At 35.5% G+C, this 13,416-nt stretch overlaps 3 protein-coding genes across 3 annotated transcripts; 2 read left to right on the forward strand and 1 right to left on the reverse strand.

Moving 5' to 3' along the window:
* The first annotated feature begins 301 nt into the window (after nucleotides 1–301).
* Nucleotides 302–962, forward strand: LOC132254446 (uncharacterized). Its single transcript, XM_059740103.1, has one exon. The coding sequence runs from the start codon at nucleotides 302–304 to the stop codon at nucleotides 629–631; it is 330 nt and encodes a 109-aa protein (XP_059596086.1). The 3' UTR covers nucleotides 632–962.
* Nucleotides 904–2,315, forward strand: LOC104878147 (uncharacterized). Its single transcript, XM_010647959.3, has one exon. The coding sequence runs from the start codon at nucleotides 1,434–1,436 to the stop codon at nucleotides 2,133–2,135; it is 702 nt and encodes a 233-aa protein (XP_010646261.2). The 5' UTR covers nucleotides 904–1,433; the 3' UTR covers nucleotides 2,136–2,315.
* Nucleotides 2,316–6,720: 4,405 nt separating this feature from the next.
* Nucleotides 6,721–10,016, reverse strand: LOC100242494 (putative protein FAR1-RELATED SEQUENCE 10). Its single transcript, XM_010647960.3, has 4 exons — nucleotides 9,922–10,016; nucleotides 8,460–9,508; nucleotides 7,917–8,360; nucleotides 6,721–7,831 (listed from the first exon to the last, which is right to left on the reverse strand). The coding sequence occupies exons 2-4, from the start codon at nucleotides 9,477–9,479 to the stop codon at nucleotides 7,223–7,225; spliced, it is 2,073 nt and encodes a 690-aa protein (XP_010646262.1). The 5' UTR covers nucleotides 9,480–9,508; nucleotides 9,922–10,016; the 3' UTR covers nucleotides 6,721–7,222.
* Nucleotides 10,017–13,416: the final 3,400 nt, after the last annotated feature.

Here is a 13,416-nt window from a genome sequence, read left to right on the forward strand (position 1 = left end):
TCTATATACAGTCCCTTTGATTTCATAAATGCGAAGCGACTGATAACCACTAGAGATTAGAGTGGGCAACGGCTACACTCCAAATGACCATTCCCAATTGAATAAGCAGCAATCAAAAGGCATCATGACCCTACCAATGGTCTTAATATAATCAATACTCATACTTTCAGTACACAGTTTGATTTGTTTCTTAACTATTGTCGTGCCACATTTGCCTACCAAGACCATATGTGTGTGTGTATATATATGTGTGTGTGCAGCCCCATCAACCTTAAAGTTAATCATCATCTGGGTTCCCCCTATGGCTTCATGGCTTCTTCAGTCTGCATTTACACATATCTTGTGGTACCCAAAGGGCACTAAGATGCAGAGTGGTAAGATGATGGGGCACCCAGATGGGGTTGGGAAGAGCCCGAAGTGCCTAAAGGATGGTGATGATGTGGTGGAGAAGTGTATTTCAGGGTTCCAGATGCCTCTTCATTACCCTAGGTACACTAAGGCAGACTATGGGAAGATGGAGGAGTGGAAGGTGGACATGCTCCTAAGGGAGTATGGGCTGACTTTTAAGGGTACCCTCGAGGAGAAAAGGGCATATGCAATGGGGGCATTCTTATGGCCTGATCAAGTTTGATCATCAAACCATTCCTCTTCTTCGAAATATATCATGGCCATGCATATATTTTCGGGTTCAAAATGGGGAGGCTTGTGTAAATTAGATGTTAAATGTATTGTATGATGTTCCATGTCCATGTTTGTTGTATTTGGTCGATTGGCATCCAAGAAGAAGCAGGATTACACATAAATGGTAATGTTCCATGTATTTTATGTGGGTTCTTTTAGATCATTCTATGGTATGAAAAATTACCTTCTCCAAGCCATGCGGTGAAGTGATTATCAATCAAAACTAGCCTGCTTGTAACTTACTAAGATTTTATTTACGTTGATTTCATTTACTTGTTCTTGAATCTCCTTTATTTATGAGAGAGAGGAGGGGGGGGCACTGTCATTTACTGTTGGATCCAACCTTTACAGTGAATATAGCAAGAAGCCAAGCAATTTTCTATTTTAACCAATATTGCAGATGCAGCACCATGGTCATAGCTAGAACCTTCAAACAACCTCTTTTCTCCCTGGACCTACCATTCTCTGTGTTGGATATATGCTTTCAGATACCCTTCTTTTTGAGGGCAATTGCCGACTGGAGTCTTCCACCGTCTATTAGTTGGGAAGTTCCATTCTAGACCCTCCTTTTAAATGCAGTCCCAAGGGCATTTCAGTAAATTCATTAAAACAATAAAAAGGAAGAGAACCCTTTCAACCCCACCATGTTTATTCCTTACACCAACCTAGCAACACGGGTCACCAGTCCCATACACATACACACCTTTCAAGCTCATTTTCTCCTTTAATACACAAAAGAGATTCCAACACTGATGGGTCAGAGTGAAGATCACAAGCTCCATACTGTTGCCAAGTTCAACAAGCAGCATTTCCTTAGGAGGTCTGTGCTGCTTGCCTTCTCAGTCTCTCTATTTTCTCTCCTCCTATCCTACTCCTCAGGTTTCTCTTGCTTTCTCCATTCCTTCAACCTGTATTACTCCACATTTCTTTTTTCCCTTATCACCCACACCTTTGAAAGGAAGTACATGTTCCTCATTTGTAATGGGATTGTTGCTTTTCTTGCGGGTTACTCGGGTTTTGGCAGTTCTGCTCCACCTGGGTATGGTATCAATGCTGAGTTCTTGAAGAGGACTGAGGATGATGGCAGCTCAGCATCTCAATTATCTGATATGAAACCTTTGGTTGTAGATAAGGGAGCAACTGTGGAAGGTACTGTTGGGTCTCTAGGGCATGATGCTCTTGTAGTTGAAGAAGACCAAGATCAACAGCAAGAAAATGAGCCTTTCTATATGGAAGAACAAGAAAGAGAGAGTCAAGCTTTAATTGTAGAAGATGGAGAAGGAGAAGAAGAAACTGAGTGTTTGATTCCCGAAGCAGCAGAAGAGGAGGAAGAAATGAAAGAGAACGAAGAGCTCACCAGCACAGAGGAACTGAACAAGAAAATTGAAGACTTTATAAGGAGAATGAAGGAAGAACTCAGGGTTGAAGCCCAAAGTCAGCTCATCACTGTGTAATTTACATTAGAAAGTAAAATACAACATGCTCTAGTCATCTAAGACCTCTCATGTTTGAACTTTTCAGTTGTTCCTGTGCTCTAGTTTTCATGTGTACATGGATCCTTCTTCCCTTCTCAATTGAAAGTTTTCATATCTTGTAAGAGCCAAGTTCAGCTAATTTTAATACCATGAAACCAAGCAGAGATCATGTTTGATTCAAGCAGAGATTAGGTTCCAGGTCCAAGCTAATTGCTAAAACAGTAAGAACAAACTAAAGTGCAGTTCTCTGGTAGGTTGTAGAGAATACTAGAAGGGAAAAAGCGACATGGACAACTCATTTATAATATGTGATCTTGCTAGTATCAAACTATAATACATAAAAGTTATAATAACTATAGATGCCAAACAAAGTCAACAACACTTTCTTAGAATCATTATCAGCCTCCATGATGACAGGGAAGACATTTTCCTTCTACATGGATTTGCATTAACCTGTCATTTTCCCATCTCTCTCTCTCTTTTTTTTTTTTTTTTTGTGGGGGGTGAAAAAAGTCAATATTTATATGGTCGCTTTGCAGTAATTTAACCAAAATTCATCTTGCATTTATAATTCAAATAAAGTAAGAAAGTGACTCTCGTAAGAGGCCCTCAGGCCTGGCTCAAGCAGCAGAGGGTTGGATTGGGATGTGGGAGGTTCCAGAAATCGAATCCCAGTAGATGGGGTAAAAAAAAGAACCATGAAAAGAAGAGGAGAGAGTGACTCTCATAACTGTTTTTTGTCGTGATTTGGATGAACTTCCTTTTGCATTATAACTTGTTACTAAGTTGAGAAACTTTATAAGCCATAAAAAGAATATGATGGTGTCACACTGCACTACTGCACTACTGCACTAATGCCTCTCAGATCTTCTGAACAAAGATTTCCTGGGGAAAACATTAAAAAGAAAAACCTGTAAAGGAAGAATTTCATGGGAAACAAGAACTACTTTTAGTTTTGATGGGACTTTGATTACTCGAATGATTCTGAAGAACCACAAAGATAAGAACCCATTAGATTGTAGAAAAGAAACCCAAGTTCACATTCCCAAGGGAAAAAAGAAGACTCTTAATCACTGTTTCAAGACTTATCTCAATTTGATGTACCCCCATTATTTTGGACAAATAAAGAACATCAATGCCCTGAGATATCTGTCCAAGTCCTTGAATTTCGTTACAGCCAAAGATCCCCACCACACATTCCTGCCCATGGTTGGACTCAGATGTGACCTCAGGCCCATCCCCAGTGATTGAGCTGATAAAATATAATAACATACAGTTTTTAGTAAAAAGTTTTGTGACTACATTCCCCAAAACTATAAATTGAGTGCATGATTGAGTTTAGGTCATGAGGTTGATATTTTTGGGGACAATAACTCATCTTTTTAGGGCAGAACAAGCTTGCCCTTTTGTCATTACTACATTGTACAGTATGAAAACCAACCATTCTATGGGGTTCTTAAACCTTATGTGGTGAGAAGAGAGCAGCTTTCTTTTTCATTCCACTTTCTTTGTATTGAAGTATATCTCACTGATGGGGTCTCTCTTCGAGGGGGACCCTCTTCTTAATGAAGATACAAAATAATTGAATCATGTCAAATTCTTACCTGCTACCGCACATCAGTTATGGAGAAGTCTAGAAGGACCCCAGATTGGGAGGAATTAATAGAGCACCACAACTTGAAGAAATCAGTTCCATCGGTCTACATGTGGAGACAAAACAGTCACTAGCAAAAGTTAATAATTATTGCAGGGAGCATTCACTCACAAAAAGCAGTCTTCCATGGAAGGAAAACAGATTGTGATAGTAAAAAGAATTACAAATCAGAACAACTATGCTACCTTTCTGATGTCCAAATGAGGAATGCAAAAATGGCCCAGAACAGCCAACTTGAGGGCTCTTGAATACAGCAGAGCTTCATTAATATTGAGTGAAAACCGACCAAATGGAAAACTGAGTTAAACATGGCAGAATTATCCGATTTCTGATTCTTGCATACCCAAACTACTGAACAGTTAAACACTAGACCTCTGTGCAAGGCTGCAAATGCATAGAATTTAATTGGGTGCCCAAGATAGTGGAGATTTCTCCATGGAGAACATTTGGACACAATAAAGAGATCAACTCAACTTGTCAAGATCCTGTACCAACAGTGAGGAATAGATAAAAATGTAATGGCAACAATTAGAAAAGGATAAAGTTCTTGCCACCGAGAAAGCTCAACATTTGGCCACACCAAAGGATGTACAGCTATACTGGTTGTTCACCTCCATGGGCCACAGCATATAAATAGGAAACCTATATGACAAAGAATTCAGGCACACCATCCTGGGATCAAGGACTATCAGTACATGGTTGGTAAGTCAATACATCAGATGTAAAAGTTCAACTTAAACTGTCTTTTTTTATGACAATTCTTTTTTCTTTGATTAACAAGAAAATTCACTCTCTCTCAGATCAAGTTAATTACATAGAGAGAACTGGTTTTTTTTCCAAGAATGGGATGATTTCATTACTATAACAAGAGTTGCCAAAAAGGAAAAAGTAAAGAGAAAAAAGAACTTGTTGCACAAAAAGTCAAAAGCAAATGTAAAGTCTGCATCTGAGAAATTCAACCCCAGAATTTATTTTTATTATTTTGACAAAGGATGAACAATTTCACCTCTCAGTGGCAATTCACCTCCCTGTAGCAACCTGGAGGATCTCACAGAATAGCATTATGATTAACTATGTTCAAAGTCCAGACATAACTGTAACATTACTTCCCTACTAGCATGGATTCTGCATATTGTAACTAATGAAATCATCATAAACTATAAGGGTTTGTTACATGACATCCAAATCAAGACCAGGGGCAAAAAATCAGAACTAGCATATCCAACAAAATATAACATATAACAGAAACAGATAAATTATTTGTAAATAAAGCTAGATGCTTAGAGACTGATATTACAAGGTTGTGCTAATACTCAAAATAAGTCAAAATTTCTACTTTATTACCATTTCAGTAATTTCCCTTATGAATTTATTTTAAATGAACATGCAGGCTCAAATAATGCTATATTTAAGGAAATATACCATTTCCATGTGGTTTTCTACTAATTCATAGTTGAACCACTAAATTGTTTTCTTAGGAAACAAAAAGTCATGATACAGACATTGTATGGATAAAAAAGTTGACCTTTGATGTCCATGATTGTTCCTGTTGCAGTGGAAACAGGGAAAAAAATAAAGAAAATTTCTACATGAGATCCTCCTAGAGCAGAAAAGGAAAATGGTCTAGATTTTTTAATACAGATATAAATAACATATGCTGATCACATTCCAAATAGTTTACAACATCATCAAGTAATCAACCACCTCATATAAAAGTCCAACCAGTGAAGTTTGAGGTTTACCATCTAGGTTTTTGTTAATGAAGATCTAAAATGAACATGTTTCACATTCATTAAGACACCATCCCTCCACAACCATTTCAACAGCATCATCAACTTATTGTGCCAAAAAAAAAACAGCAGCGCACAGGCCAAAAACCTTTGTTGTTAGGCAAATATTATACAATAAGTGCCAAAAGGGGCAACCTGTGTGCACAGATGTATGCAAAGACCAAGAGCAGTACATGGGCAAAAAATGACAATGAGAAGATCCAAAATGAACAAGACCAGTGAAGTTTGAGGTTTACCATCTAGGGCTTAGTTAAAGAAAATCTAAAATGAATGTGCACAGGAAAAAAGCCTTTTTTGATAAGCAAATATTATACAATAAGTGCCAAAAGGGGCAACCCATGCACACAGATGTATGCAAAGACCAAGAGCAGTACATGGGCAAAAAATGACAATGAGAAGATCCAAAATGAACAAGACCAGTGAAGTTTGAGGTTTACCATCTAGGGCTTAGTTAAAGAAAATCTAAAATGAATGTGCACAGGAAAAAAGCCTTTTTTGATAAGCAAATATTATACAATAAGTGCCAAAAGGGGCAACCCATGCACACAGATGTATGCAAAGACCAAGAGCAGTACATGGGCAAAAAATGAGAATGAGACCCATACTAATACCGGAAAGTAGCAGATTATCTGGCAATAAGAAAACAAAAATTATAGAAGATCAACATAAAAGATTTTGACATGTAAGACATGGAAATCAAGTCTGAACTACATTTAAATATTTTTCTAAAGGAACAAATTTGTGATGCGTGTTTATATAAGGCCAAGCATCAGCTATGTAAAAATAAAGAGCCGCAAACTTTAACACTTCACAAATTGAATTCACAGAAAGGCTATTCACAAGATTTACTTCATAAGCATCAAGCAGTTTCATAAGAAAGCTGATGCAATCCCAACAGTTCATTTTTAAAGGCCCAAAACTTCAAACGTGAACCTTGCACTCAAATTCTTCAAGTGATTAATGAATTGCGCTTTATAAAAAGCACCACTATATTAACATTCTTTTTTCACTTCCATTTTTTCCTTTTTAGCCCACGAAAAAGAACATAAAGTTGTTAACTATCCCAAATCCCTACTTTAATTTATTTTGCATGAATCAAAATTAGTAAACTCCATAAAAAGGTAGAAATGAAGTATCTAAGAAACATTAAGTCTAAAGCCAGACACCTTTACATCTTACATGTTCTGAAATAAAGCAAGCTCTTATGGAAAGCAACTCTTTCAAGTTAAGGGGAAAAATAGCCAAAAGCATATAAAAGCAAAAATTTCTCCTCTTTCTTATTAAAAAAAAAAGGTCCTTTTATGAAAATTTGCACAGGACACCACCTTAAATAAGTTCACATTGCCTTCTGTATATTTTGCAGCCTTCCAAATCATTGATCCAGGAAACTCCAGCTACTTGTTGGTGAGTGTACAGAAATCAGTAATCCAATACCTACTTTTCAGTAGCCCAATTTCTCAAAGAAACATCTGTTCTGCTTGCAAGAAGACAAGAGAATGTGTAACCCATCTGGCCTTTCAACACCCTTTTTTTCATGTCTTTTTCAGCTGTCCTCGTTTCTGATAGACACAAGGTCCCTGTGATTACATATGCTAGAATAGGCAGCACTCACAATTCCAGTATCAACTAGTGGGTGAAAGCGTTGAATCCATAACTTCTTCACTAGGTGGCATACCTCTAACCTCATTAAGGAGCCTTGTAATTTCTTTTGTAAGTTCTCTACGAACATGATCAGAACGCTCCTTTGTCATTGATGATTCATTAAATAGAGTTGCAGTCAAGGAATGGAATTCTTGAAACCATTCATCATCACCATTTTGAGTATTTCGATCATCATAAGGAATTAGTGTGCTTTCTCGTCGCCATCTGCTAGGAAAATATTTTTCAGGAAGTTGAAAATAGTTCTTCATGACAAGTATACGAAGGGCATGCCTGCATAAAATTCCTGAAAATTCAAACTCCTTACAGGAACAGTGAATTTGTTCCTCTTCAGGGATCCATATTACAAGGCGCTCTCCTTCCATCTTACTGAAGTGGCGGACAATATAGGATCCAGTAGACATTTCAGATGCAGCATATTGCATAGCCAGCACCAACTCATGTTGTAATGCTCTGAAAGCAAAAGGAGTAAGAGTACTTCGTGCATTCTCTTCAATGGGAATGCATGTTTTACTATGCACATATTGCATCTCTTCAAATTCGTGATTTTGGAAATTGGAAGAAATACCTACCTGCAGGAGTTCCAAGAAAAAATAAGCAATAAAAAAAAAATCAAATATCAATGGAAGAGCTAAAAGGATTAATTTTCTCATAAACCTGCTCGAAAAAGCTGCGCAGACATGTTTGAGCATTGAAGATTCCTTTCAAGAATGAATCTACTGACTTTGCATACAGTTCTGTTGTCATTCGAGCCAGAAAATATCCTCTTATGAAGGCTAATGCCCAAGATGCCCGCAAAGAAAAGAGTAAAGCAATGTGTTTGTCTGAACTAAGCCCAAACCTAGACACCATCTGATTCCAACGCAAGTCAAACTCATCTGGAACCTCCAGACAATATAATGCCTCAAACTCAGATTTAAATTCTGCATATTGTAATCCAAGAGGAAGAGAGAACCAACTGGATAATTTGGCCAGGATATTCCATACAGAAATAACATGTTTAGTAGTTGGTAATTCACTTCTTATAGCATCTCTAAGCCCTGGATCAAGATCAGTTATAATTGCCTGTGGGGGTCTTCCTTTCATAAATTGGACAAAAGTCTGCACCAAAAAAATTAAACATCATAATATGGGGTAGGAACGAGTAAATCAAACAAAAGGGCACATATAAAATGACTATAGAGGATTTCCATAACAAACCTGCAATGCCCATGCAAAGGAACGGTGTGTTTCGTCCTGCAACAGAACACAACCAAAGAAAACGGTTTTGCCATGGTTGTCGATACCAAACCATGCTCCAAAAAGCATACCATATGTGATCGAACGGTAAGTAGTGTCAAAATAAACTACGTCACTGAATACATTGTATGCATGAACAGACTCCCCATATGACCATGCAATGTTCTCCACCTTATCGCTCTCATCCACAGTAAAATCATAAACAAAGTTTTCATCTGCCTCTTTAGTAGCCTTGCATGCTTCAAGAAGTTCTGTGGTATCATTTTCTCTTTTTTCAGAGAGTAAAGCATCATTTTCTTGCACAACTCTCTTACGGTTTTGAATAAAATTCCTTACATCCCTCTCCAAAAAGGGCAACTGTCCACCTTGAATTCCTTTTTCCATCTCCAGCACCTTTACTATACGATGTGTAGGAAACCCAGCTTTAGAAAGCAACAGAATCCGCTCTTGATCCACCTCATGAATTTTTCGGTATGCAGGAAGGAGACGCACTTGGTCATCTTCCAACAGTTCATGGTTATGCACATTACTGAATTGCACGACAAACCATTGGGAAACCCCATCAACAACCTCCTTTGACAAATACATTTTTGCATCACACCCACACCTAACTGACTTCCTATCCCTATGGTGCTCCCCAGTGGGCTTTTTTCTTGCAGGCGCAAAACCTGAACGATAGCAAACAAAGTCGCGCTTATAAACACCCAACTGTGGGCTCAGCCTAGACCGCTCTTTCCTTATTGAGAACCCATTCTTTCGGGCAAAATTTCCGTAATATTCAAAAGCATCCTCATCACTCTTAAACACCATCCCTACATAAGGGGCAACCATAGCTTCAGTTGACATGGTATTATACTTCGCCAATTGAGAAGTCATGGACGGCTCCTCCACATCTCCCTCATGTGTAATATAACATTTCCAATCCCCACATGGGCATTGCTGCCTCCTATACCATATGCTTTTCGACGCTGCAGAATTCATAATGCTCACTTGATTGAACTACTGTAGAACTGTAAACCCAATCAAGGTCGATCAAAATCATTGAGATAAAAACACAAAGAAGCACAGAAATGGGCAATTCATGCTAAGATGACCCACAAAATATATTGAGAAAAAAACACTCAATCTTCCTTTTGATTTGTCTCCTAAAACTGCAAACCACCAAACACACACACATACATACAAACACAAAGAAACACTAAAATGGTTCACTCATGCCAATATGATACACAGAATGGATTGAAAAAAGGCTCAATTTTGCTTGATTCGTTTCCCAAAAGTGTACCAGTGTGGTTGGTAAATGAACAAAAATGAACCAAAAACAGTGAATTAAACGAAATAAATAAGCAAAAAATGTGGAAATGAACTTGAGGGTGCTTGAGAAAACTGGGTTTTGATTTGAAAAAGGAGAGAATTCCCATACCAGTTGAACAGTGAGCTGCTAAAACCCTTCTTTCTCCTTTCTTCTCCTTTTCTTTCTTTATTTTTTCTCTTTCTTCCACCTTTTTCCCTCTCTTTGAGAAAATTTCCCCACTGTTGGATCTTTTAAGAGGGTCCGAGGTCAAATGGTGGGCTAGGCCTGCGTTGTTCTGCTGGCTATCCCAGCCCAGAACAATGTTGGTTTCCGTCCAACCAACTATTGGGCTGGCCTGGTGATGCACCATCCGTGACGTTTTCCACTTAAAAGACTTCAAATGTTTTAGCAACGTTTATTTTTTTCTCTTTAAAATTTTAACTCTTATATGGAATTTGAAATTTGAATGACACAAATTAATTTTAATGAATTATTTTTTACTTTAAGTATTAAAATTGTTTGATAACATTAACTTAAAATTTATATTAAATCATTAAATTCACACTCAATTTTAATTAATATTATCTCATTAAATTTAACCCATATTTATTTTTATTAATTTTAAATAATTAAATTATTTATATAACATCTATATTTAAAGTATTATAGATACATGAGATTATTATAAAAAAATATTTATTATGAAAAATGAGTCATAAATGTGGAATCACAATTTTAAAATATATTCTCACTAATATGAATAAATAAAGTAAAAGAGAATTGAAATTAAAAATAAGTTAATTATTTTTATTTATTACGTAAAATTAAAAATAATTTTAAGTCGTAATACTAAATTGTTTTACCACACATGTTTAATCTATTTAATAACTTAAATTAAGTTATTAAATCATATTAAGTGAATAAATTGATTTGCCAAATGCCTTCTTAGTATAAATTAATAGAATTACGAATGAAAAATGTAAGTTATTGGAAGAAAAATTATAGGCTACTCAAGAAATATCATATCTATATTTTAATTTTAAATATTAATTTTTAATATATAATTTAAACCTTGAAAAGGTTTCTTATCTTAATTGTATTTTTTATGGTAATTATTATTATTTTTAAATTTTAGACATATTTTTCATATTCTTAGTCACATTTTTTTACATGTTATCACTTTTTTGTCCCATAATTTTAATCACATTTTTATATCTTTTTCATAGTGTTACAAAATAGTGATATTTAATAGGGAATATGCATTTAGTATTAAAAGATGTGATCTCTCAACGGTCGAATGAAAACCTTGTCAATATTTTATCAAAGGGTTATGCTAAGGTACGAAAAGTGGTTTTTCGGTACCATACCCACTTTTTTGGGCTCACAAGATGAAGACACATGGCATGGAAAAATAATAAAAAAGTAAACAAAACCAATTCTTCAGGTTGGTAACCGGTTGCCATGGGAATTAATCCCATGCAACACACATTTTTACATCCATTACAATAACCAATTATAAATTCCTGTTTAATGTAATTATTTTGTTTGGGGAATTTTTTTTGTGCAACAGAAAAATAAAGAGAAATTTGAAAAAATAAATAGCAGTTTTTTTTTTTGTAATATAAAGTGATTAAACCCAAGATAATAATTAAATTTTAAATAAAAAAAAATTCAAACTAATTTGGTGATAAAATTTATAAATTAAGGAAAAGTAAATATAATTTATTTTAACATCAAATAATTTGTTGACAAAATTTGAAAAATATTTGAAGTGTGAAAAGCAATATAATTTGTTTATGAAGTGAAAAAAAAATATATATATATAAATAAATGAGATAAAATATAAATATTAAATTTATATTAAATTAATTGTGTACTAATTATTAATTGATAATATATGACCAAATTATTTCTTAGCGTTTAAATTGAATTACAGAAAAAAAATTAGTTGAAATATTGAAAATACGCAAAAATGTATAATTACTAACCATATGGAAATCAAAACGCCTGACAATATTTTTTCGTACATTTCCATTTTGAATTTTGAAGAATCCATTTCACACCCTCATACAAGCGGAAAATGGTGAGGATTTCTCATAGTCTTCGTACCCCGTCCAATTTTATAATATTTTTGGATTTGGATTTTTCCGGGACTCATTCAAACACCGCCTAAGTGGAATCAACCTATTTAAACAATATCCAAGGCAAATGAAGTCCAAAAAAAAATTTAAAACTTCAAAGAAGTGGAGATTTGGGAGAGTATGAAGAATGTGAGGATTCCTCACATTCTGCGTACCTTGTCTAATTTTTTAATATTTTTGGCTTTTAATTTTACCGGGACTCATTCGAACACCACCTAAGTGGAATCAACCTATTTAGACAATATCCAAGGCATATGAAGTCCAACAAAATTTTTAAAACTTCAAATAAGTGAAAATTTGGGAGGGTACGAAGAATGTGAGGATTCCTCACATTGTTCGGACATTTTCTAATTTTTTAGTATTTTTAGGTTTTAATTTTGTCGGGACTTATTCGAACAGCGCCTAAGTGGAATCAACCTATTCAAGCAATATCCAAGCCATATGATGCCCAAAAAATTTTTAAAAAGTCAAAAGAAGTGGAGATTTGGGAGGGTACGAAGAATGTGAGGAATTGTGAATTTTTTAGTATTTTTATATTTCGATTTTTTCGGATATCATTTGACCACCTTCTAAGTGTAACGAACCTACTTAAACAAGATCCAAGTCATATGATGCCCCAAAAAATTTTAAAAAGTCTAAAGAAGTGGAGATTTGGGAGGGTACGAAGAATGTGAGGATTCCTCACATTCTTCGTACCCTTGTGAATTTTTTAGTATTTTTGGATTCCGATTTTTCCGCATATCATTTGACCACCTTCTAAGTGTAACGGACCTATTCAAGCAACATCCAAGCCATATGATGACCCACGAAATTTTAAAAAGTCCAAAGAAGTGGAGATTTGGGAGGGTACGAAGAATGTGAGGATTCCTCACATTCTTCGTACCCTTGTGAATTTTTTAGTATTTTTGGATTTTGATTTTTCCGGATATCATTTGACCACCTTCTAAGTGTAACGGACCTATTGAAACAACATCCAAGCCATATCATGCCCCAAAAATTTTTAAAAAGTCCAAATAAGTGGAGATTTGGGAGGGTATGAAGAATGTGAGGAATCCTCACATTCTTCGTACCCTTGTGAATTTTTTAGTATTTTTCCATATCGATTTTTCCGGATGTCATTTGACCACCTTATAAGTGTAACGAACCTACTTAAACAACATCCAAGCGATATGATGGCCCAAAAAATTTTAAAAAAGCCTAAACAAGTGGAGAATTGGGAGGGTACGAAGAATGTGAGGATTCCTCACATTCTTCGTACCCTTGTGAATTTTTGAGTATTTTTCGATTTCGATTTTTTCGGATATCATTTGACCACCTTCTAAGTGTAACGAACCTACTTAAACAAGATCCAAGCCATATGATGCCCCAAAAAATTTTAAAAAGTCTAAAGAAGTGGAGATTTGGGAGGGTACGAAGAATGTGAGGATTCCTCACATTCTTCGTACCCTTGTGAATTTTTTAGTATTTTTGGATTTCGATTTTT

The sequence above is a fragment of the Vitis vinifera genome, chromosome 10 (assembly GCF_030704535.1).
Source record: "Vitis vinifera cultivar Pinot Noir 40024 chromosome 10, ASM3070453v1".
Taxonomy (NCBI): domain Eukaryota; kingdom Viridiplantae; phylum Streptophyta; class Magnoliopsida; order Vitales; family Vitaceae; genus Vitis; species Vitis vinifera.